General features: G+C 41.9%; 1 protein-coding gene across 3 annotated transcripts in view; it reads right to left on the bottom strand.

The window, feature by feature from the left end:
* Positions 1-3,944: 3,944 nt before the first annotated feature.
* LOC105001411 (zinc finger protein OZF-like) overlaps positions 3,945-27,738 on the bottom strand; it is a 41,367-nt gene continuing 17,573 nt past the window's right edge. Inside the window, exon 3 of one of the 3 annotated variants that reach the window (XM_010857661.1) lies at positions 3,945-7,519. In XM_010857661.1, the coding sequence (XP_010855963.1) occupies positions 5,703-7,519 (1,817 nt within the window). In that variant the 3' untranslated portion in view covers positions 3,945-5,702. Of the gene's footprint in view, positions 7,520-14,917; positions 20,572-27,738 lie in introns of those variants that run through there. The other 2 variants (XM_010857663.1, XM_010857662.1) reach the window with 2 other exon arrangements.

The following is a 27,738-nucleotide window of genomic DNA, read 5'->3' as shown; positions in this document are numbered from 1 at the left end:
CCCACCCCACACACAGGAAAACTGGGAAGAAAAGCGAAACCGCTAGGGGAGGATCGCCGAAATCCTACCTGTTGTGGGGAGGGGTTTCATCCTTCTTAGGTGGGCGGAGGATCCAATGAGGGAGGAAGGGCTTAAGAGAATTTGTCTTGAGTGCTTCTGATCACTGAGGTGTTTCCACAGGGTCTCAGGTTACTTCCCCAGTGGCTCAGTGGTTAAAAAATGCAGAAGTTGTAGGAGACTCAGGTTCGATCCCTGGGTCCGGAAGACACCCTGGAGAAGGGAATGGCTCCCCACTCCAGTATTCTTGTCTGGAGAATCCCATAGACAGAGGAGCCTGGAGGGCTACAGTCCACAGGGTCACAGAGAGTCGGACAGGACTGAAGCGACTCAGCATACATACACCAGACTCCTTAAAGCCAACTCAAGCCGACATCCAGCAGGAACTGGAAGCAAATAAACATTATCCTGTTTCTGTTGAAAGCCATGCAGCCTTAAGTGTTATTTTACGGAATTCCCTGGTGGTTCAATGTTTAGCAATTGGTGTGTTCTCAGCCATGGGTCTGGGTTCAACCGCTGGTCCAAACGAAGATCCACCAAGAGCCTGTGTGCCGCCGGGGGAGAACGTCATTTTGTTAGCTTTGGTCAGGACACTAAAAATGTCCGACAGGTCCCCTCAGGGAGCAAGCGAGGGAAACTGTTGCTCGTTTTTCTCACTGATCTGAAGAAAACAAGAAACACTGATGTATAATCAGGCCACCCAAACGAGCTCTCTGAACATCCCTCGGCCCAGTTAGTCTTATTCAACTAGTCCCTCCTCACGTGAAGGACCTTCCCGCTCAATGCTAAGCCCTAATCAGTAATGACCACCCTCTTGACATGGCCCGTGTGTGATTGTTCTAATCTTTGGATAATAACTTGACGTTGACAGTGTAACAAGGAGGCTGTGAACGGCATACTCCTCTGCTGGTTTCTCGAACTCATGAACCAGTTGCGTCACAATCCTCTCCAAACCCGGTAATCTCTGGAGTAAAACACTGCTACCACATCCTGCTTGCTATGTCTGGACCACAGGGCTGTCTCTCCTGGACCTTGCTTTGGCTGAGTTAAGACCCCCAAACCATTCAACCATTGATGTCTCCAGGCCCTTTCTTTGGTCTTTGGGATGCGCAATTATATTATCTTGCCCCTAGGACTAGACCACCTGGTCTCTCAGAGCTGATCAGCATCGCCAGCCTCCGCACTCGCACCCTGCTGTGGCACCACTGGGCAGGGAGGAGGCGGGGCCAGGGGGGTCTCTCTGCGGGTATGCTGGGGTGGGGACTGCCCCAGGTGCAGCAACATGCTGGGTCATGGAATTTGCGGAGCGAGAGCACTTCTCTATGGCTGGGGTGTCTAGTGAGCCTGCTCATCGGACAGCAGCAGCTGCTGAAGCAGACCTCATTCTGCATGGCTTCCCGGCCAGGAGGGAACACACTCACTCCTACTAAACAGAGTCCAGGCTCCTCCAACCTATCCCACTGTGTCTCCAACAGTCAAGGAGGCTTGCCGCCACCACTGGAGCACCAGGGGAGGCGTGAGGGTGTTAGATGGAGGAGACAGAAAGGTCACAGAGAGGAATGGGGTTGGAGGAGTGTGAGGTGGTAAGGTAGTAGGATGCAAATGTCAGTCATGCACGAAACGGACCACTTCTAGTGAGGAACAGGCACAGCGAGCGACTGTCTGCTACTTGTGATCCCCCAGCAACGGAAGAGAATCTGGGAATCCATGCCAGGTTACCCGGTTCAGGCCATAGGGAGTCTGATCACTGCATTCCTTGTCCTATCCAATCCACTCTGGAACTCAAAGAACATCTTGGGCATCCTGACACCCTCTGTCTCCCTCCCCAAAAGAGCCCTAGTCATACCACAACCCCATGCTGATGGACATCCCTTTCTTTTCACTGGGAACAAATATTGATGGCTGTCATGTGAATGACCCCATTTATCTACCTGAACTGCCCTGTGCTCAGAATTTATTGTTCTTCCAATTTGTGGAGAGAGGGGTCTGCACCTTAGGTTAAGGAGTTCCCACAAGGGCACCCAGATGCCAGCCTCTGATGAGGGCGTCCTCTACACTGCACAGGTGTACTGCTTCTCTTCTGCACTTCCCTGCGTGGACTCCATCAGCTGTGGCACAGCCATGAACTACCCACACCGCTGTCTGCATCTCCACCAGGGACTCCAGCTCCACGGCACCCAGTTTGCATTTCATAGCAGACACCTTCCCTTTTCTGAAGTTGTTCAAAGGGACAGCAGCAACAAACATGCTCGCCCCACACTGTCTTCAGTGTCCCTGGAGACACGACACTGCCCACAACCATATGCCGCCCATCTTTCTCATGAACCTAATTCAAGATGTGCTTGTGTCCACTCTCCTGGTGACTATCCCGAGTGTTTTGAGTGACCCTGAAGGACTAGGAGTCACCACTGTGGCTCTCTCCCTATCTCCAAAACTCTTCTTCCTAATGCCCTCACCCATCACCCCACTGCTCCTCCTACCCAGTAGAAAAACATAACTCTACAAATGATTATTAATTAGGAATATAACCAGCAGGAAAGTGCCAACATCTTTCTGGGGACCCATCCTTGACAAACTTTAGTCCAAATGCTAAGGGCTGAAGAATGATGCCTCCCATAATGCCTGTAAAACCCAACCCCAAGTTCTTGTGAAACAAAGCTGCTCACAGGTGTGAATCTTCACCTGTATAACACTTGTGACCCAGTCCTTCAACTAAACACCATCAGTGCATCATCAAAATTGCAGTGATGTGGGAGAGCTTGTTCTTTGCAAGCCTGTCTGCACTCACCTTATCTATCACACGGGATCCACAAGAACTGTGTGAGTGTGTGTGGCCCACACACCACAATGTGGCGCATCTGTATCACATGGCTGGCCCCCAAATCTCCTTGGAGTGTTTGTGAATTCTGTACCCACACCTGCTGTGTGGGGTCAGCATGTCCCACTGTATTTCCCCAGCAAGGCCTCCCTTCTGTCACACATCCGTTGTGCTATGGCACATGAGTTAGCAGATCAAGGCTGCATCGAGGGGTGCGAGCATTCCAACTCAGCCACACTGTATCCCAGGTTGTGCTGATACACTGATGTTTAAAATTCTTCTGCTGCTACTTCCTGGAGTTACGAAAAGGCTTCTTTTATTTTAGAAATGCATTCTAACAAGTTATGAATCGAAAGACATGATACCTGCGATTATAAAGCTTAAACATGACTAAGTAAATCATGATCAGTTCAGTTCAGTTCAGTCGCTCAGTCGTGTCCAACTCTTCGCGACCCCATGAACTGCAGCACGCCAGGCCTCCCTGTCCATCACCAACTCCCGGAGTTCACTCAAACTCACATCCATCGAGTCGGTGGTGCCATCTAGCCATCTCATCCTCTGCTGTCCCCTAGTCCTCCTGCCCCCAATCCCTTCCAGCATCAGGGTCTTTTCCAATGAGTCAACTCTTCACATGAGGTGGCCAAAGTACTGGAGTTTCAGCTTTAGCATCATTCCTTCCAAAGAACACTCAGGGCTGATCTCCTTCAGAATGGACTGGTTGGATCTCTTTACAGTCCAAGGGACTCTCAAGAGTCTTCTCAAAAGTCCAGTTCAAAAGCATCAATTCTTCGGCGCTCAGCTTTCTTCACAGTCCAACTCTCACATCCATACATGACCACTGGAAAAACCATAGCCTTGACTAGACAGACCTTTGTTGGCAAAGTAATGTCTCTGCTTTTGAATATGCTATCTAGGTTGGTCATAACTTTCCTTCCAAGGAGTAAGCGTCTTTTAATTTCATGGCTGCAGTCACCATCTGCAGTGATTTTGGAGCCCCCCAAAATAAAGTCTGACACTGTTCATGGGGTCGCAAAGAGTCGGACACGACTGAGCAACTGAACTGACTGACTCACTGATTACTAAAATAGAATATACTCTTGAACCAGTCAGTGATTACAATGTTGAAGATAAATTTTAAATGGCAGAAGAAAACTGGTTTGAAGGATGTACACAAGTATGTCTAAATGTACATTCTAAATATGTAAAACTTAAATCAAATATACATTCAATAAACTATTTAAAAAACAATTTAGCAAAAACTGTCCATAATCATTTTACTATGGTTTACTAGCTACATTCCTAAAATATTTTGCGGCTACTGGGACTGTAAAGGGGAAAAACCATACAATGGTGAGCTACTGGCAATGCTTCCCAACTTCATTTCAGTGACATTATGTTCACAATTTGACACTGGTAATGGTATGAACATTTACACCAGGGAAATTAGCAAACACTACAAAACGGGGCTTGATTTAATTACAGTGTAATTAAATGTCTGAACTTAAGGATAGGTAACATATGTTAATAAAGCAGACTTATCAAAAACATATGATGTATGTGGCAATTACACTACAAATAGTATAAACATTGAGAATACAAACTCCCAATACTCTGAACAAGAATTCCATGCAGGAAAAAAAGTCACTCATATTATTGGTGAAATATAACAGATAACTTTGTTGTTTCTTTGCTTTCCTTCTTGTCAAATCTCAGAAGACAAAGATAGGCAAAAATATGAATTGAAATTTTACCGAACTGAACACACAGGTGAAAAACACACAAATGAAGAACAAAAACTGAACATCAAGAATCCTGAGTAGGGAATTTGCCAGCAGTCTAGTGGTGAGGATTCCACATGTCCACATCATGGGGCACAGTTTAGATTTCTGGACAGGGGGATTCCATAGGCACGTGGCACAGTCAAGAAAAAAAAAATCCTGAGAAAAATGCAATTAAATAATGATGATTTTTTTATATAGAGGTTTTAGTCTTCATGGGAAGAATCAACCCTGATTTCAGTGTTAGCTTTTAAGCTAGGTTGATCAAGTGTGGACCCAGGGAAGGAGGACAAGTTCTTACATATAATCACAAGTTACATTTCTCTGGAGGGGCGGGAGAAGAGAGGCTATGGTTAAAGGGGTAAAGGAAAAGAGCCTTGGAGACCATGCCATATGAGGGCCACACTGGACATTCTCAGGCCTTCCGTGTACCTCACACTGCCCCAAACAGTGAACAGGTCAACCATAAAACAGGGCAACAGGGACATCTTGAGGTGGTATATAAAGAAGATGGACAGGACCTTGGAAACCAATCACTGCGTGAGGCTGGGGTATAAGCAGGGCTCCTGGGGTGGTGTGTGTGTGTGTGTGTGTGTGTGTGTGTGTGTGTGTGGCGGGGTGGCAGAAGGGTCGGGATGGACAAGATGTTCTTCAAGTCCCCAAACCTGGGGTGAACGGTGAGCAGACTCACCAAAAACTATACCAGGCAGCCTGGCATGGAATCCCAGATCCCTATCCATCCTAAGGAGATCACTAACAGGTGATCCAGCATCTCTGTGCCTCAGTTTCCTCTCTAAAAAGGGTCCATTTCCTCCAGAGGTTCTTCCCACTGTTACTACCTCAAACTTCTTCAACATCACTGCCAGAAATATTTGCAATATTCATAAAGCTGTTTCTCCAGTGTGACCTCGCTGTTATTTAACCATGTAGCACCTTCAGATGAAAGATTTAACATATTCCTGGCACTTACGAGACTTTTCTCTAGTATGAACTTTCCAATGGATGAAGAAGCACTGTTTTGCTTAACAGGTTTCCCACATTCACTGCACTCATAGGCCTTTTCCAGTGTGAACTCTGTGATGATCATAGAGATGTGTTTGAGTAGTAAAAGATCGGCCACATTCAGTGCACTTATAAGGTCTTTCTCCAGTGTGAACTCTATGATGACGAAGAAGGCTCGAGCTATTAGAAAAATACTTCCCACATTCACTGCACTTATAAGGCCTTTCTCCAGTGTGAACTCTCTGATGATCACGAAGCGTCCACCGAGCAGTAAAATTTTTCCCACATTCACTGCACTCATAAGGTTTTTCTCCATTGTGAACTCTCTGATGATACCGGAGGCTACTTGAACCAACAAAAGATATTCCACATTCACTGCACTCATAAGGGTTTTCTCCATTGTGAACTCTCTGATGACAAAGAAGGCTTGAGGTACTAGTAAAACATTTCCCACATTCACTGCACTTAAAAGGCCTTTCTCCAATGTGAACTTTCCAATGAGTACAAAGTTTTGACCTACTTGTAAAAGATTTCCCACATTTATTGCACTCATAAGGCTTTTCTCCAGTGTGAACATTCATATGGGTACTAAGGTGTACCTTTTGGCTAAAAAATTTGCCACATGCACTGCACTTAAAAGGTCTTTCTCCACTGTGAATTCTCTGATGATTAGAAAGGGTTGACTGAGTTGTGAATGATTTTGCACACTCACTGCACTCATAAGGCCTTTCTCCAGTGTGAACTCTCTGATGATAACGAAGGCCGGACCTACTGGTAAAAGATTTCCAACATTTATTGCACTCATAAGACCTTTCTTCAGCATGAACTCTCTGATGATGACGAAGACTGGAGCTACTAGTGAAAGATTTCTCACATTTATTGCACCCAAAAGGCTTTTCTCCAGAGTGAATGTTCTTATGGTCTCTGAGATGCTCATTCCGGCTGAACAATTTACCACATTCACTGCACTCACAAGGCTTTTCTCCAGTGTGAACTCTCTGATGATGACAAAGGCTTGACCTAGCAGGAAAAGATTTCCCACATTCACTGCACTTAAAAGGCTTTTCTCCAGTGTGAAGTCTCAGGTGATAAGAGAGGGTTGACCTATTAGCAAGAGATTTCCCGCATTCAGGGCACTCATAAGGCCGTTCTCCAGTGTGAACTCTCTGATGTGCAAGGCAACTGGATTTATAGGCAAAAAATTTTCCACATTGGCTGCATTTATAAGACTTTTCTCCAGTGTGAACTTGCACATGCTGAATGAGGTTACTTCTTTGGGTGCCAGCTTTCTCACATTTGTTTACCTCACAAACTGCCTCACTAATGAGGACTCTCTCATGCGCTACAAGAATGTCTGTGTGGCTGGAAACTATCTTACTTTCTCCCAAACTGTGATGACTTTCTCCACTGTGAAAAACAACCTCACACTCGGTACTGTTGTTCAGTTTCTTCCCAGTATTAGTGGCCTGTGACTGAACTCCCATGCTGGCCATGAAGTCATTCCCAATCTCCATGTAGGTAGAGAAATTCCCTGCTGGGTGCACTGTGCAGGTCTTCAAAAATGAGGGTCTCTCAGTATTACATAGGAAACGATTCTCTCTAACGTGCTGCTTCTGGTGCTGTTGAATGTTTGCAGTAAAATAGAATTCTTTCCCACATGCCCCACATGTGTATACTTTCTGCTCCCCATTTGTTCCTTGTTCTTCAGCCAAGTGCAAAATGTCTCTCAAGACTGGGATGCACATCTTACAAGGTTGGGTCTTCTCAGGTGACAAACATGCCCTGGGAGTGCAAAACTGTGACACTCTTGCAGATTTGCTCTGTTCAGATGGTGTCTCTTCATCCTGGACTCCATGCCAAGAACCTGAAACAAACAAGTGATGGTAAAGATCCGGTTGACTTTATTGGCGTGAATGACACCATCACAATTTTACATTTGGTACATGAAAGAAGTCCACGGAATCGTGTTCAGGATATGAAGTTGGAGTCATATTGAGGAAGCAGCTGATCTCACCAAGCATACGACATGTGACTGGATGTGACCCAAGGTGAAAGGCATGCTGTATAATTCACTCCTCTGTCAATGGCTTTTACCAGGACCACATCCTCTGGTGACCTGTGCAGAAGTATACCATACATCCTGTATATCTGAACATCTGGGTGGAACAGGTAGCTGGTGTTCAAGAAATAGTAAAGCAAACACAAATGTTGCAAATGGCAAAACGGCCTTCTTTTTTAGGGCTGAATAATATTCTATATATTCCAGATATTTGTTATCCATTCATCCATCAATGAACACTCAGCTTGTTTCTATCACTTGGATAGTGTTAAAAATGCAACAATAAACATGGGGTACAGATACCTTTTTGATACAGTGATTTCACTCCCTGTGGATAAATACAGAGTTGGAATTGCTGGATCATACTGTAGTTCCTTATTTAATGTTGTAAGGATTCTCCATGATCTACTCCATAGTGATGACAACAATGTACACACCTCCCAAGAGTGCACAAGGGGTTTCTTTTCACCACATCTTAACCAACATTATTTCTTGTCTTTTTCATAACAGACATTAGAACAGGTGTGACATAGTATCTCAGTCATTTTGATTGGCATTTTCTGACCATTTGTGATACTGAACTTTTTTTTTATATACAAGGTTCCTATTTGCATGACTCATTAAGAAAAATATCTTTTCAGATCTAACAGATAATACCTTGTTCAAACTGGTCCATGGCAATGAAAGCCTAGAGTCCTATTGAACTAAGCAACCATGGAACTTCAGTTATGATTTTTTTTTAATTATTAAGGAATTCCTTGGTGGGCCAGCAGTTATGACATCACACTTTTACTGCCAGGGACCCAGGTCTGATCCCTAGTCAGGGAACTAAGACATTACAAGATGGAAATATATATTATATATATATATATCAAACTATCCATAAAGTCATATAATGTTATATAGAAGTGGTCTTCAATCAATTCTGAAAACATAACACAAACTTTAGCACAACTAAATAAAAAAATGAAGAGAAGCAAATGGTGGCAAGTTAAGAAAGGAAAGAAAACAAAATCATACAAAATGCTCTATTAATACAAAAAAAAAAGAATGGTAGACTAACACAGGAACAAAGAACAAGAATAATTTTATAAAATGATAAAAAAATACATTAGATATTTATCAAACTATATCAATATACTAAACATCGACAGTCTCAGTGTACCAATTAAGAGAAAGATCATCAGGGTGGATCCATAAACAGGATTCAGCGATATGTTGTCTCTGAGAAACATACTATAGGACTTCCCTGGTGGTCCAGCAGTTAACTATTCAAAGTGCAACACAGGAGACACTGGTTCAATCCATGGTCAGGAACCCACATGCCACAGCAACTAAGCCTGTAGGCCACAATTAACAACTCTGCACACTCCAGAGCCTGTGCACCATAATGAAGACCCAGTATGGACTAAAAACATATTTGAACAAATAAAATTTTAAAACAACAAAACCCACTTTAAATAAAAACATGCATGTAACATTAGAGAGCGATTAACAGAATTCAAAATAAAAATGTTAGGAACTATATTCATATCTAACGGGAGGCTCCCCAGGTGGCTCAGTGGTAAAGAGCCACCGTAGGACAAACAGGTTCAGTCCCGGGTCCAGGAAGACCGCACACCCACAGGGCAACTAAGTCCATGTGCCCCAACTACCTGACTGTGCTCTCGAGCCCAGGAGCCGCAACTACCAAAGACCAAATGCTTGAGAGCCTGTGCTCAAAAAAAAAGCCACCAAACCAGAAGTCTGTGTACCATAACTGGCGAGTAGCCCCCAGTCGCTGCAACTAGAGAAAAGCCTGAACAGCAATGAAGACCCAGCACAGTTAACTGGGTATCTGGACACCTACAGACTACAAGTCTAGTCCATCTAACAGCAGAGTAGTCTTAAGCTGACATGGAAAATTTATAAAACAGAGCACATGCTGGGCCAGAAAAACACACCTTAACAAATTTGAAACAACAAAAATCAGACAATGTCTGTTCTCAGATCACGGTGGAATCACACTAGAACCAGTAACAGAAAGATAGCTGAAAAATCGCAGAACAAGGAAAAGTCAAACAACCCAAATAAAACATGGAGCAAACAAGAAATCTCAAGGTAAATTTTTAAATCTCGAAACAAACACAACACTTCTCAAAATATGTGTATGCAGTGAAAGCAATGGTTATACAGCAATTTATAGTACTGAATGCATATATTAAAAAAAAAAATCTAAAGGCAATCACCTTAGAAAACTAGAAAAAAGAGAAAATTAAATCCAAAGGAGGAAGAAAAGATATCATTTAATAAATCAACAAAGAAAAATAACAAAGACAAACAAAGTAAACTGGTTCCTTAAAATGACCAATAAAATAAAAAATATTCTCATTAGGGTAATCACAAAAACAAGATAAGACATAAATTACTAATATTAAAAATAAAAAAGGACTTCCCCAGTTCCAATGGTAAAGTCTCTGTACTTCCATTGCAGGGGACAGTTTGATCCCTGGTTTGGAAACAAACATCTCACATGCCTGGAGGTACAGCCAAAGAAAAAAAAGAGAGACAAAGAGAAAGAATTAAAGAGGAAAAACCACCACACGGAATGGACATTAAATGGTATAATGAAATATACAGGCATCTCCAAGACAATAAATGTGATAACCTAAATGAAATGGACCAGTTTTTTGAAAAATACAGTCTACCAAAACCCACACAACAATACACAATCTAAATAGGTATACATCTGTTAAAGTAACTGAATCAATAAGGAGTAATCTTCCAAAACAGAATGCAACTTGCCCAGATTGGTTAACTGGTGAAATATGACAAACATTTTAGGAAGATATACAATTCTCTACAATTCCTTTCGGAAGACAGAAACAGAAGGACTGCTTCCTAACTAATTCTGTGAGGCCAACATTACTCTAATACCAAACCAAAAACATGCAGAAAAAATATACACCAATATCGCTCATGAACATAAAGGCAAAATCACAAAGCATCAGTAAACTGATTCAAAAATTATACAAACAGAATTACATATCATGACCATGTGGGATTCATGAAAGGCACCTAGCATTTATTTCACACCATATTAAAAGTTATAGGAACCAAAACAGCATGCTAATAGCATAAAGACAGATATCTACTCCAGTGAAATAGACTTCAGATTATAAAGATCAACCCTCATAATATATGATCCAATAATTACTGACCATTACTATTCAATAGATTCATCAACAAATAGTGTTGTAAAAACTGAATAGCCACATGTACAAGAATGAAGTTAGAGTCCTACCTAATACCACATACAAAAAGGCATTCAAAATGTATCAAAGGTCAAAATGTAAGAGCTGAAGTTACACAATTCTTAGGGGAAAAAACAGGGAAAACTTTAAAAACCTTGGATTCAGCCATGAATTCTGACAAGTGAAAGAACCACTCCACAGGACTGTGTTCTGGAAATTAGTTGCGGTAAAACTGAGAAGCATCTGATCTCACCAAACGCAGGACAGGACTGGAGGTGGCTGAAGGTGAAAGGCGGCTTATACAGTTCACTCCTCTGTCAATGGTTTCGTTTTTTTTTTGTTGTTGTTTTTTAACCAGGAACACACTTCCTGGACCTGTGATAGGGTAAGGAAGTGTACTTCCAGAACTCAGAAACTCTGACTGCATTTTGTGTGTGTGTGTGTGAGGAGAACTTTTACGATCTACTCCTTTGGCAATTTCTTTTTTCTTTTCTTTATTTATTTATGGCTTCTCTTGTTCGTCATTGCAATCTCAGGCTTTCTCTAGGTTCAGCAAACAGGGGCTACTCTCTAGTTGAAATGTGCGGGCTTCTTACTGCAGTGTCTTCTTGTTGCAGAGCACAGGCTCTAAGGCAGGAATGCTTCAGTAGTTGCAACAGGCAGACTCCGCAGTTGCAGTGCATGAACTTAGCTGCTCCACAGCACATGGGATCTGCTTGCACCAGGGAGCGAACCCCTGTTCCTGCGTTGGCAGGCAGATTCTTAACTAGACCACCAGGAATGCTCTCAGGAAACTTCTAAATATAAAACAGAGTCTTGTTAACTAGAGTCACTAGGCTGTGCACTACACCCTCAGGATTTACCTTATAAACTAGAAGTGTTTAACTTCTGACATCCTTCACTCATTTCATCTACACTCCTTACCTTGATCTGGCAATCACTAATCCTTTGTCTGTATCTGATTGGTGGTGGTGGTGTTGGTTTAAAGATTCAACATGTAAGCATAATCATTCAGTACAGGTAAACCTGGAACACGGGTTCTAAAATACTTGGGTCCACTTATACATGAATACTTTTCAATTAAAAACCACAGGATCATACGTGTATATATACGTATTGTATCTGTGTACTATATAGAAATATATATATTTTCAAACTACCCATGAAACCATATAGCATAAGGAAGCACTCATATCATTTGTAAGTACATAATGCAAATTTTAGCACAATTAAATTAAAAAATGGAAGCAAATAGAGCTGATGAGCTAACAAAGGAGAGAAAGTAAAATCACACAACTGCTTGATTAACACCACAAAAAAGAGAGTAGTAGATTAAGAAAGGAACAGAGAATAAGGGTAGGGTTTTTTCCCTGGTGGCTCAGTGGTAAAGAATCTGCCCATCAATGCAGGAGACATGGGTTCAATCCTTGATCCCAGAAGATCCCACATGCCACAGAGCAACTAAGTCCATGCACCACAACTACGGAGCCTGTGCTTCAGAGCCCCGAAGCAGCAGCTACTGAAGTCAGTGCACCATAGAAGCAAGCTTCACAAGGGGAGCCACGGCAATGAGAAGCCTGCACAACTAGAGAGCAGTCTGCTCTCTCTGCAAGCAGAGAGTCCAGGCAGCAGCCAAGACCCAGCACAGCCAGAAAATGAGAACGAAAAAACAGAACAAGTGCTGTCAGGAAGCACTGAACACGAGGCTTCCTGTGTGCTGCTTTGGATCTGTCAGGAATTCTGTTCCTTATTAATTCCTGAGGAATTAACAGGAGAGGCAAGCCTCTCCCGGGGGCTGAGGAATCCAGGCATTTCCTTCATTAGTGTTTCTATACGGTGATAAGTAGGGGCTTCCCTGGTGGCTCAGACGGTAAAGCGTCTGCCTGCAATGTGGGAGACCCGGGTTTGATTCCTGGGTCGGGAAGATCCCCTGGAGAAGGAAATGGCAATCCACTCCAGCACTCTTGCCTGGAAAATCCCATGGACGAAGGAGCCTGGTCGCAAAGAGTCGGACACGACTGAGCTACTAGCTACTATGGTGATAAGTACCCTCTTTCTTCTTGTGAACCAAACAGTAAAAGTGATTGTTTACAACTCTCTCTCTAATATGGATTGCCTATGTTTTGTAAGTCTGGAATTTTAATCTTTATCTTTGCTGAGAATAACTATCTTGTAAGACAGTATATATGCCCACACCATGTTAAAACACCTTTGCTCCATCAGAGCTCTGGTCCCCGTGTCTTTCTTTCTCCCTCTCTTTCTTTTTCAGGCTGACCCCCTGGAGCACAGAGGCTCTCTGAGTTCACTTTCCTGCCCGGGCTTCTAAGACCCTCTTGAGAAGGTGCTCTGCACCTGCCTGTAACTGGGAATAAATCAAATTTCATTTACAAAATATACATGATAATGCCTCTCTGAATGTACAATTACTGCAAAAGAAAATCTTTAAAACTTTTTCTAAAAATCTGCCCTCTTCCCCTAATTTGGAAACTTTAGCTGAACAAATTATCAGTATCAGGTCTGGAACTGTAACTTTGGTGATTATCTTGATAATTATATTTGTTGTTTACCGTCTCTTTTCTATAAAGTTGGTTAATACTAACAAAACTCATTTGGTCAAGACCTTTTTTACAAATATAATAAAATAGGGGGAACTGTCAGGAAGCATTTAACACGAGCCTTCCTGTGTGCTGTTTCGGATCTGTCAGGAATTCTCTGTTCCTTATAATTCCTGAATAATCGGGAATTAAGAGGAGAGGCAAGCCTCTCCCGGGGGCTGAGGAATCCAGGCATTTCCTTCATTAGTGTTTCTATATGGTGATAAGTACCCTCTTCCTTCTTGTGAACCATACAGTAAAAGTGATTGTTTACAACTCTCTCTCTCTCTTTAATATGGATCGCCTATTTTTGTAAGTCTGGAATTTAATCTTTATCTTTGCTGAGAATAACTACCTTGTAAAATAGTATATATATCCACACCATGTTAATTAAAACACCTTTGCTCCATCAGAACTCTGGTCCCTGTGTCTTTCTCTCCCTCTCTCCCTCTCCCTCTTTTTTCAGGCTAATCCCCTGCAGCGCAGAGGCTCTCTGAGTTCACTTTACTGTCCGGGCTTCTAAGACCCTCTTGAGAAGGCGCTCTGCACCTTCACCCCATCGAGAGGGTGCCTGAGGCCTTTGTGAACAGAGCAAGCCCCGTGCAGGGGCTTTATTGGCTTTCTGCGTAAACCAAGGAATACCAGCCTCTTTCTCTCCTTTACTTTCTTATCAGTCGACTCTGGACCACCAGGTTCCAGTCCATTAAAGGACCTCAACAAAGGGCAATTTTAGAAAATGGCAAGAAATATATTAGATATTAATCCAAGTATACTATCAATACAGTATTAAATATTAATCCAAGTATACACCAATATACTAAACATGGATAGTCTCAGTACATCAATTAAAAGAGAGATTTCAGAATGGATCCAGAAGCAGAACTTAACCGTATGTTGTCTTCAAGAAACCCACTTTAGGACTTACCTGATGGCCCAGTGGTTAAGAATCTGTCTTACAATACAGGGGACACTGGTTCAACCCATGATCAGGGAACTAATCCCACATGCTTTGGAGCAACTTAGTCAAAGCTATGGTTTTTCCAGTAGTCATGTATGGATGTGAGAGTTGGACCCTAAAGAAGGTTGAACATCAAAGAACTGATGCTTTTGAACTGTGGTCTTGGAGAAGACTCTTGAGAGTCCCTTGGACCGCAAGGAGATCCAACCAGTCAATCCTAAATATTCATTAGAAGGACTGATGCTGAAGCTCCAATACTTTGGCCACCTGATGCAAAGAATCGACTAATTAGAAAAGACCCTGATGCTGAGAAAGATTGAAGGCAAGAGGATAAGGGGACGAGAGGATGAGATGGTTGGATGGCATCACCGACTCAGTGGACGTGACAGATGGTGAAGGACAAGGAAGCCTAGCGTGCTGCAGTCCATGGGGTCGCAAAGACTTGAACACGACTGAGTGACTGAACAACACTGGAGGGATGAAAAGGAAAACCACTGAGGTAGGAGAGCTGAAAAACTACCTGTTGTGACGGAGGTGCTCAATCCTTAGGCAGGCAGAGGATCCAGGGCAGGGGGAAGGGCTTAAGAACATTTGTCTTTAATGATACCAATCACTGAAGTGTTTGCAAATGGTCTCAGACACCTAAAAGTCAACCCAAGTTGACATCCAGTGGAAACTGGAAGCAAATGAATATTATCCTAATGCTTCTGAAAGGCATGCAGCCTGAAGTGTTAAAGCCATTTTGGGGAATTCCTTGGTGGTTCAGTAATTAGGACTTGGTGTTTCCCACCATGTGTCTGGGTTAAAGAGCTGGTCCAAAAAAATAACATCTAGTAAATGCCTTTGTGCAGCCAGGGGAAAAAGTCATTTTGTAACCTTTGGCCAGGGACACTAAAAACGTCAGACAGGGCCCCTCAAAGAGCCAGCACGGGAATCTGTTATTCGTTTTTCTTCCTAGTCTGAGGGCGGGGTGGGGGGAAGCCAGGACCCTGAATACAGAAGAGATACTGAGCAGGCCTGAGCGGGTAGACAAGGGGGAGAGCACTACTTGTGGTTCCCCCAGAAAAGGCTTTCTTGCCTGTGGTTTGTGACTGTGCCCAACTTGGTGAAAAATACCGATGTATAATCAGGCCATCCAAATAAGCTGTTCTTTAGCTCTCTGAACATCCCCTGGCCCAAGTCTTAATCAACTATATCCTACACACAGGACTGGCCTTCCCTCTTAATCCTAAGGTCTTCTTGTTCTGCACCAGCTGTTCTTCCTAACCACTTCACTCATCACCCCACTGCTCCTCCTACCCAGCAGAAAAATGTAAATCACCAAATGATTATTAGTTATCAAGATAACCAGAAGGAAAGTGCCAACATCTTCTGGGGACCCGTCCTTGACAAACTTTAGTCCAAATGCTAAGGGCTGAAGAATGACACCTCCCATAATGCCTGTAAAACCCAACGCCAAGTTCTCGTGAAACAAACCTGTTCACAGGTGTGAATCTTCACCTGTATAACACTTGTGACCCAGTCCCTCAACTGAACATGATCAGTGCACCATCAAACTTGTGGTGACGTCAGAACTTGTTCTTTGCAAGCCTGTCTGCACTCACCTTATTACACGGGATCCACAAGAACTGTGAGAGTGTGTGAGGCCCACACACCACAACGTGGGCCATCTGTATCACATGCCCGGCCCCAAATCTCCCTGGAGTGTTTGTGAATTCTGTACCCACATCTGCTGTGCAGGGTCAGCATGTCCCACTGTATTTCTCCAACAAGGTCTCACTTCTGTCATACGTCCTTCGTTCTATGCTACATGAGTTTGTAGATCAAGGCTGCATCAAAGGGTGTGAGCATTCAAACTCTGTCACACTGTGTCCCAGGCTGTGCTGATATACACTGATATTTAGAATCCTTTCTTGTGTTAGTTACTGGAGTTATGAAAAAGCTTCATTTTAGAAATGCACTCCAAGAAGTTACATATTGAAAAACATGATATCTGATATTATAAAACTTAAGAACGACTAGGTAAATCCTGATACACAAACACAAAAAGTGATCATGTGTATAAATATGATAAATGGTATAAGATACAGGAAGAGTCCATCAGTCATTCCATTTATATATATATATATTTGAAAATAGTCATTACTAAAGTAGACTATACTCTTGCATCAGTAATGATAATGTTGAAGGTAAATTTAAAATGGCAAGAGGAAACTGGTTTGAAGGATGTACACAAGTATGTCCAATGTACATCTTAAATACATAAAATTTAAATGAACTCGATTTAAATGAAATGATTTTTAAAACAATTCAGCAAAATCTATCAATAATCATTCTAGTATGATTTATTAGCTACATTCCTACAATATTTTCCAGATACTGGACCTTTAAGGGGGAAAAAGAATACATGGTGGGCGACTGGCAATTCTCTTCAACTCCATTTCAGTGACATTATGTTCACGATTCGACACTGGCAAGGATGGGAATATTAACACCAAAGAAACTGGCAAACACTACAAAACAGGGCTTGATTTACTGTGCAATTAAATGTCTGGCCTTAAGACTAAGGTAACAAATGTGAATAAAACAGATTTATTGAAAACATGTATAATGCATGTGGCCATTATATTACCCATAGTATAAACTTTTAGAACATATACTTTCAGTACTATGAATTACTATTCCATGCAGAAAAAAAGTCACACACATTATTGCTGAATGAGTGAAATCTAACAGATGTCTTTGATGTTTCTTTGCTTTCCTTCTTGTCAAAAAAAGAGACACACAAATCTCAGAAAACAAAAGTAGGCCAAAATATGAATAGAAATTTTCCCAAATAGAACACACAGGCGAAAAACAGACACATGAAAAACAAAAATTAACATTAAGAATCCAGTGAAAGGGAATTCCCCAGCAGTCTAGTGGCTAAGATTCCATATGTCCATATCATAGGGCACATTTTAGATTCCTGGACAGGGAAACTAAGATCCCACAGCCACATGGCACAGTGAAGGGGAAGAAAAGTCCTGAGAAAAAAGGCAACTAAAATCATAATGATTTTTTTACACAGAGGTTTTAGTCTTCATGGAAGAGGTCAGTCTGCATTCAGGGCTAGTTTTTAAGTTAGGTTATCAGGGAGGGAGGGCAAGTTCATATTAATAAACAACCATTATTCTTCTGAGCTACATTTTTCTGGAGGGGTGGGAGGAAAAGTGAGAATATGGGTAAAGGGGTAAAGGAAGAAGAATCTTGGAGACCACGCCATGTGAGGAACACACTGGACATTCTCAGGCCTTCAGTGTCTTTCCCACCGCCCAGAACAACGAGTGGTCAATCATATAACAGGGCAACAAGGACATCTTGAGGTGGCTACATAAAGAAGGTAGACAGAACCTTGGAAACCAATCACTGCTTATGGTGGTAGAGCCAGTTCCAAACCTAGGGCAATACCAATGAGCCAGTCCAGAGTCCCTGGCTTAATGCCGCTGTCCCTGAGAAACTTCCAAGTGGGAGGTTGTTAGTGAAAGATGTGCATGGGTGGAAATGAAGCTGGAGTCCCTGGGGTTAATCCAGGCTTCAGGTCTGTGTAGCTCATGGTCAGGACACAGGAAATGGAGTCCCTGCTCTAGAGAAGCATTTGCAGCGTAGAGCAACTACTCTCATGAAAGGTGTGGCAGTAGTGAGCTCCTGTGTAAGTCCCTCTAAATCTCTGAACTAGACACCCCTTCTTTCACAAATGGAAATAATAATTATTGAACCAAAGCATTGGTTTAGTTGGGTAGATAATGTGGTCATTCACATGTAAGGCATCAATGCTGGATGGCAGAGAAGACAATCCTGTCCAATCAGCATGAGGCTGGGGTATAAGCTGGGCTCCTAGGGTGGGGGGTCACAATGGACAAAGTGTTCTTTCAGTCTTCAAACCTGGTGTGTTGGGGGGCAGAAGAGGTTGGGGAGCAGGAGAGAAGTGATCAGATTCCCTAAATCCTAAACCTGGCAACCTGGCATTGAATCCCAGATGCCTATTCATTCCAAGGAGATCACAAACAGATGATACAGTCTCTGTGCCTCAGTTTACTCTTCAGAAAGAGTCCATTTGCTGCACAGGTTCTTCATGCTCTGTTACCACCTCAAACTTCTTCAATATCACTGTCAGCAATATTTGCAATATTCACAAAGCCCTTTCTCTAGTGTGAATTCTGTTGTTTAATCAACTGGCACCAACAGATGAAAGATTTAACACATTCCTTGCACTCAAAAGGCTTTTATCCAATGTGGATTTTCCAATGGATGAGGAGGAACTGTCTTTTCTTAAAGGTTTTCCCAACATTCATTGCACTCATAGGCCTTTTCCAATGTGAACTCTGTGATGATCATAGAGGTATGTCTGAGTAGTAAAAGATCGCCCACACTGACTGCACTCATAAGGCCTTTCTTCTGTGTGAACTCTCTGATGACGTAGAAGGCTCGACCTACTAGTAAAATACTTACCACATTCACTGCACTTATAAGGCTTTTCTCCAGTGTGAACTCTTTGATGATCACGAAGGGTCGACCTAGCAGTAAAATTTTTCCCACATTCACTGCACTCATAAGGTCTTTCTCCATTGTGAACTCTCTGATGATACCGGAGGCCACTCGAAGCAACAAAAGATTTTCCACATTCACTGCATTCGTAAGGCCTTTCTCCAGTGTGAACTCGCTGATGACGAAGAAAGCTTGAGCTACTAGTAAAACATTTCCCACATTCACTGCACTTAAAAGGCCTTTCTCCAATGTGAACTCTCCAATGATTACAAAGGTTTGACCTACTCGTAAAAGATTTCCCACATTTATTGCACTCATAAGGCTTTTCTCCAGTGTGAACATTCATATGGGCACTGAGATGTTCCTTTCGGCTAAAGAATTTTTCACATTCACTACACTTAAAAGGTCTTTCTCCACTGTGAACTCTCTGATGATTAGAAAGAGTTGACAAAGTAGTGAAAGATTTCCCACATTCATTGCACTCATAAGGCCGTTCTCCCGTGTGAACTCTCAGATGATAATAGAAACTAGAGATAGTAGTAAGAGCTTTCCCACATTTGTTGCACTCATAAGGGTTTTCTCCAGTGTGAATTCTTTCATGTGCAAGGAAAATGGATTTGCGGGCAAAAAATTTTCCACACTGTTTGCACTGATAAGGTTTTTCTCTAGTGTGAACTCTCTGATGTTCAATTAAGTTCCCCTTTCGTCTGAAGGATTTATTACATTCCTTGCACTCATAAGGTTTTTCTCCAGTGTGGATTCTCCTATGGGAAATGAGGTATTTCCTTCGGCTAAAGGATTTCCCACATTCACTGCAGTCATAAAGCATTCCTCCACAATTAAAGCTCTGATGTGAAAGGATTTGGGATTTGTGGCTAAAAAATTCTTCACATCGGCTGCATTGGTAAGACTTTTCTCCAGTGTGAACTTGCACATGCTGAATGAGGTTACTTCTTTGGGTGCCAGCTTTCTCACATTTGTTTACCTCACAAACTGCCTCACTAATGAGGACTCTCTCATGCTCTACAAGAATGTCTGTGTGGCTGGAAACTATCTTACCTTCTCCCAAACTGTGATGACTTTCTCCACTGTGAAAAACAACCTCACACTCGGTACTGTTGTTCAGTTTCTTCCCAGTATTAGTGGCCTGTGGCTGAACTCCCATGCTGGCCATGAAGTCATTCCCAATCTCCATGTAGGTAGAGAAATTCCCTGCTGAGTGAACTGTGCAGGTCTTTAAAAATGAGGGTCGCTCAGTATTACATAGGAAAGGATTCTCTCTAACGTGCTGCTTCTGGTGCTGCTGAATGTTAGCAGTGAAATAGAACGCCTTCCCACAGGCCGCACATGTGTATGCTTTCTGCTCCCCATTTGTTCCTTGCTCTTCAGCCAAGTGCAAAATGTCTCTCAAGACTGGGATGCACATCGCACAGGGTTGGGTTTTCTCAGGAGACAAACCTGCCCTGGGAGTGCGAAACTGTAACACCCCTGCAGGCTTGATTTCTTCAGATGGTGTCTCTTTATCCTGGACTCCACGCCAAGAACCTGAAAACAAACAAGTGATGGTGAAGTTCTGGTTGACTTTATTGGAGGGAATGATATCACGACAACTGTATATTTGCCACATGAAAGAAGCAGTGGGGACAAGCTGGGAGCAGAAAGCGTACACAGGTCCATGGAATCACGTCCAGCATATGAAGCCGGGGTCAAACTGAGGAAGCAGGTGCTCACTCCATGTCCAGGACACAAGGATTGGATGTGACCCAAGGTGAAAGGCACTCCTCTCTCAATGGGTTTACCAGGACTACATCCTCTGGTGACCTGTGACACTGTGGAGAAGTATACTGTTCATCCATGCCACTGAAAATCTGGCTGCAACATGCAGCTGGAGTTCAACAAACAGTAAAGCATACATCATGTTTGAGGACATAAACAATTTTGCCACCAAGTAACAGAGGGAAAACAATGTGAAGACCACATGAGGTTTACACAGGTGGTAGGAGATGAATCCTAGGCTGGAGTCAGACTAAGAATGTAAAGTAGTAGAAATGACAAGTTGGCAGAATGTCAAGAATAGAGAAAGACAAGAGAAGTCATTTGTAGCCACTGGCAATAGCACCACAACACTAGTCAAAGGATGGAAGTCATATGTTCCTGGTATGACGAACAAAGACCTATAACAAGTCCCTCCCCACCTGACATTCATCTGGGCCCAGAGAATCTCCAAGCTCTTTTGCAGAGACCAGAGTCATGTCCATTCCATAAGGCCCAAGGACTCTCCATTCCCAGTTACAAGAGTCAAAATGATGCAAGTCCTAACAGAGTTAGGACAAAAGAACAGTAACAGTGGCTCAGAGGAACTCAGTACACAATACATGACATCAAATACTACAAATAAAACATTTAAATAATCTTTAAATACTAAAAAAAAGTCCTGAAACTAACACAACGTTGTAAATCAACCAAACTATAATATAAAATAAGAAGTTAAAATGAGTAAATGAATAAATAATCTCTATTGGAACCAGAGGAAAGGATGTATGGTGGATGGAGTACAAACTTTTTAAGACTTCATCTCCCCACATAAACATAACTGCTCTGGCAGAATCTAACTGATATAACTCTTTTGCAACTATTGAGCCTACTGAAGCTCTGCAGTGTCCCATAAAACAGAGCTTGAAGAGACAAAGCTTCAAAACTACAATCAAATACTACAGATATACTGGAATGATCATGTTGATAATTTTAAACAATTATGATTAATAAGCTAATTAATGTCTACTAATGGATAGGGCAGACAGCATTGAAACTACAAGGAAAATATAAGCAGAGAGATTGGAATTTTAACAAAGGATCAACACGAAATGCACAAGGGGTTCCTTTTCACCACATCTTTACCAACATTATTTCTTGTGTTTTTCATAACAGACATTATAACGTATGATGTAGTTTCTGTCATTTTGACTTGCATTTCCCCTACCATTTGTAATATTGAGCATTTTTTTATGTACAAGGTTCCCATTAGCATGTCTCCTTTCGAAAAATATCTTTTCATATCTAACAGATAACAGCTGGGGTGAACTGGTCCACAGTAACGAAAAAATGGAATCCTATCCAGTAGGCAACCATGGAACCTCACCTCAGGATATTTTTAAATTACATAGGAATTCCCTGGTGGCCCAGTGGTTACAATCCCACATTTTTCACTGCCAGAAGCCCAGGTTCAATCCCTGGTAGGGGAACTAAGATTCCACAAGACACAAATATATATTTATTCAAACTACCCATGAAATCATATAGGATTATATGGAAGTGATCTTAAATCAGTTGTTAATACATAACACAAATTTAGAACCACTAAATTTTAAAATGGAGAGAAGCAAATATAGCTGGTAAGCTAACAAAGGAGAGATAATAAAATCATACAAAATGCTCAATTAACACCAAAAAAGAAGGAGTGGTAGACTAACACAGGAATGCAGAACAAGGGCAATTTTAGAAAATGGTAACAAACACGTTAAGTATTTATCAATATACTAAATATTGATAGTCTCAGTGTACCAATTAAAAGAGAGATTATCAGGGTGGATTCAGAAACAGGACTCAACCATATGTTGTCTAAGAAACCCGCTTTAGGACTCCCCTGGGGGTCCAGTGGTAAAGAATCAGCGTTGCAATTCAGGGGACACTGTTTCAATCCATGGTCAGGAACCTAAAATCCCACATGCCACAGAGCAACTAAGCCCACATTCCGCAACTACTAACTCTGCACACTCCAGAGCCTGTACACCACAAAGAAGACCAAACAGCCAAAATAAATCTTTAAGTAAATGAAATTTAAAACAACAAAATGCACTTTAAATAAAACCTGAATATGCATTAAAGAAAAACGATAGAGATTAACAGAACTCAAAACAATAAAAAGTACTATTAACTATATTAATATCTACCAGAGGCTTCCCTGGTGGCTCAGTGGTAAAGAATCCATCAGCCAATGCAGGAGACACAGGTTCAATCCCTGGTCTGGGAAGATCCCACGTGCCACAGTGCAACTAAGTCCGTGTGCCACAACTACACAGCCTGTGTTCTAGAGCCTAGGAGCCACAACTCCTGAAGCCTGAACACTTGAGAGCCTGTACTCTGAACAAGAAAAGCCACCGCAATGAGAAGTCCATGCATCACAGCTAGAGAGTACCCCCTCCTGCTGCAACTAGAGGAAAGCCTGCACAGCAATGAAGACCCAGCACAGCCAACTGGATATATGGACTTCTACAGACTACTGGTCTACTCCATCCAACAGCAGAATAATCTTAAGCTGACATGGAAAACTTACAAGACGAGCACACCATGGGCCAAAAAAACACACCTTAACAAGTCTGAAACAACAGAAATCAGAAAATGTCTGTTCTCAGAGTATGGTGGAATTACACTAGAACCAGTTACAGAAAGATAACTGGCAAATCGCACAATGAGAAGAAATTAAACAACCCAAAGAAAACATGGATCAAAGAAGAAATCTCAAGGTAAGATTTTAAGTATCTTGAAATAAACACAGCACTTCTCAAAATAATATGCATATGGTGAAAGCAGTGGTTATAGGGCAATTTATAGCACTGAATGTTATGTCAGAAAGAATTAAGATCTAAAAGCAATCACTTTAGGAAACTAGAAAAAGAGAAAATAAAATCCAAAGGAAAAAATAATTTTTAAAAATCAAGATAAAAATCAACAAAGCCAAAGTTGGTTCCTTAAAATGACCGATAAAATAAAAAAGATTCTAGTCAGGTTAATCACAAAAACAAGACAGGGCATAAATTATTAGTATCAAAAATAAAAGAGGACTTCCTCAGTGTTCCAGTGGTAAAGCCTCTGTACTTCCACTGCAGGGGACAGTTTGATCCCTGCTTTGGAAATGAAGATTTCACATGCCTCGAAGCACAGCCAAAAAAAGAAGAAGAAAGAATGAAAAAAAGAAAGAGGAAAAACCACTATAGAGACAATGCACATTAAACGCATAATGAAATATATGGGCATTTCCAAGACCATAAATGTGATAATCTAAATGAAATAGATTAATTTTTTGAAATATACAGTCTATCACAACCCACACAACAATTCACAATCTAAATATGTATACATCTGTTAATGTAACTGAATCAATAAGGAATAACCTTCCAAAACAGAATGTAATTGGCCCAGATTGGTTAACTGGTGAAATATGACAAACATTTCAGGAAGATACAATTCTCTACAACTCCTTTCAGAAGACAGCAGCAGAGAGACTGCTTCCTATCTAATTCTGTGAGGCCAACATTACTCTAATACCAAACCAAAAACGTAAAGAAAAAGTATACGCTAGTATCTCTGATGAACATAAATGCAAACCACAAAGCGTCAGTAAATTGATTTGAAAACTATATAAACATGATTATACATCATGACCAAGTGGGATTCATGAAAGGCACCTAAGGCTTATTTCACACCATATTACAAAGTTATAGTAATCAAAACAGCATGCTAATAGCATAAAGACATATATCCACTCCAGTGAAATAGAATGGAGACTTCAGATTGTAAATATCAACCCTCATATATATGATCCAATAATTACTGACAGTAAGACCATTACCATTCAATAAAGAGAGGCTTTTTACCAAATAATGTTGGAAAAACTGGATAGCCACATGTACAAGAATGAAGTTAAGAGTCTTATACCATATACAAAAAGGCATTCTAAATATATTGAAGACTAAAATGTAAGAGCTAAAATTACAAAATTCTTATGGGAAAAAAAAGGGAAAACTTTCAAAATGTTGAATTCAGACAAATTCTTGCCTATGACAATAAAGGCAAAATCGACAAAATAAAAAACAGACAAACTGGACTTGAAAAAAAAAAGAACAATTACCACTTTATACCTTAAATTACATCATATAATGTGTCAACTGAACCTCAAGAAAGTTGGAGGAAAAAAAGAAAAAACTAAAAAACTTTTGTACATCAAAAGACATTATAAAACTGCAGAAAAAACAGGAAGAAAAAATTTCAAAGCCAAAACATGGAAATAACCTAAATATCCATTAACAGATGAAGGCATAAAGACAATAGGGTACATGTATACTATAGAACATTACTGAGTTCATAAAAACAATTACATAATGCCATTTGCTGCAACATGCATGGACTTAAGACATCATCATCCTAAGTAAAGCAAGTCAGAAGTAGAAAGAAAAACACCATGTTTCATTTATATATGGAATCTAAAATATCACATAAATGAATACATCTAAGAAACAGACTCACAGACACAGAGAACAGACTTAGATTTCCAAGTGGGAGGCAGCTGAGCAAGGGAAAGATTGGGAGTGCAAACTAGTACATATGGGATGAATAAAGCACAAGGTCCTACTCTATAGCACAGAGAACTATATTGTGTATCTTCTGATGCACCATAAGGGAAAAGAAAAGAAAAAGAATATATATACATGTAACGGAGTCACTTTACTCTGCAGCAGACATGCACGAACATGAGACACAAAGACTTTCAACCAGTTCCACAATCTCTACAGCAATCAAAACGCCTGCCAAGAAGAGACCAGACGTCTACTGCCGATACTTGGCCTCCAAGCAATGTCCAGACTCTGCATTTTCATGGGTTGAACGCTGTCATAACACATGGTCTTCTGGAAAATGTAGTGTCAATGGCACCCCACACTAGAAGACCAACAAGAAAAGCTAAACTGCTGAGGGGAGGAGCACTGAGAAACTGCCTGTGTGGGGGAAGGGCTTCATCCTTCTTAGGCGGGTAGAAGATTCTGGACCAGAGGAAGGGCTTAAGACCATTTGTCTTTAATGCTATTGACCACTGAAGTGTCTGCACATGGCCTCATTCCTTAAAGCCAACCCAAGCTGACATCCGCCGCTGGTAACTGGAAGCAAACAAACATTATCCTATTGATCTTGAAATCAACCCTGAGTATTCACTGGAAGGACTGATACTGAAGCTGAAGCTCCAATACTTTGGCCACCTTATGCGAAAAGTCAACTCACTGGAAAAGATTCCTGATGCTGAGAAAGATTGAAAGCAGAAGATGACAGAGGATGAGATGGTTGGATAGCATCACCGACTTGATGGACATGAGTTCGAGCAAGCTCCAGGAGATGGTGAAGGACAGGAAAGCCTGGCATGCCACAGTCCATGGGGTCAAAAACTTTGACACCACTTAGAGACTGAACAATTGCTCTTGAAATGCATACAGCCTGAAGTGGTAGCTATTTGGGGGAACTCCCTGGTGGTTCAGTGACTAGGATTTCCTATGTTTGCGGCTGCCATGCGGCGGGGTTCAATGGGTATTCCAGGAAATACGACGCAGCAAGCCCCTTCTCCCAGTCAAAAAAAAGAAGGAAAAAAAAAGTTTGAATTCATTTTGCAAGCTTTGCTCAAGGACAATAAAAATGTCAGAAAGGGCCCCTCTGAGACCAAGCAAAGGAAACCTGTTACATGTTTTTATTCTCTGGTGCTGCAGCTTAAGTGCCAACAAAGCCTTGCCTTAAAAAAAAAAAAAAAAAAAGGCACCCTGACTGGGTATCTGGAAGGGAGACACTGGGCACGCCTAGTGCAGATGAGCAAGAAGGAAAGCACTGCTTTTGTACATCCAGAAAAGGCTCTCTTGCCTGCAGAGTCTGTGCCCAACTCACTGAGAAACACCGATGTGTAATCCGGCCACAGTGAATGGCTGTTCTCTTGCTCGCTGAACATCGCCTGCCCAACCAGTCCAATTCAACTATACCTACTCACGCGGCTGATTTTTCATCTTTATCATAAGGCCTAATCAGTCAAGGACTACCTTCTTGCCCTGGCCTCAGCTAGTGACTGTTCCAATCTTTAGATCATAATTTCTTCACATTTACTGAAGTCTTGTCTCTGTACCCCATGTCCACCCTATCCAACTGGAGACTCAAAGAACACCACATACATGTCCTGTCTCCCTCCCCACAACAGCCCTAGTCATACCACAGCCCCATGCTAATGGACACACCTTTCTTTTCAGTGGGAACAAACATTCATAATTTTAATGTGAATGATCCCATTTATCTATGCAAACTTCCCTGGGCTCAGAATCTGTAATTATTCTTCAAATTTGTGGAGGGACGGGTCTGCATCTCAGCTGAATAGCTTCCACAAGGACACACAGCTGCCAGGCCTTTGACGAGTGCTTACACTACACCAAACAGATGCACTGGCTTCTCTTCTGCACTTCCTAATATGCACACCACCAACTGTGTCACAACCATGAACTACCTACTCTGGTGTCTACATCTTCACTGGGCCTCCAGCTCCACCCTCCCCGGTTCATATCTCCTTGCAAACACGTTCCCTTTTGTGATGCTGTGCAAAGTGACAGGGGCACCAAACCAGCAAGCCACCCATGGTCTTCAGTGTCACCCCAGATGTGACAATGGCCTCCACCACATGCAGTATGCAGTGATTTCTTTCCAAGCTTCTGCCCATCTTTTTCATGAACCCAATTCAGGATACATCTTGCCCAAACTGTCCCGGTCACTATTCTGAGCACTGTGAGGGACCTTGAAAGACTGCTGCTGCTGCTAAGTTGCTTCAGTCGTGTCCGACTCTGTGCAACCCCATAGATGGCAGCCCATCAGGCTCCCCCGTCCCTGGGATTCTCCAGGCAAGAACACTGGAGTGGGTTG

This window comes from Bison bison, unplaced genomic scaffold (assembly GCF_000754665.1).
Source record: "Bison bison bison isolate TAMUID 2011002044 unplaced genomic scaffold, Bison_UMD1.0 scf7180017864383, whole genome shotgun sequence".
Classification (NCBI taxonomy): Eukaryota; Metazoa; Chordata; class Mammalia; order Artiodactyla; family Bovidae; genus Bison; species Bison bison.
Note: the sequence above shows the minus strand (reverse complement) of the source record. Positions and strands in the feature narration are given on the sequence as shown.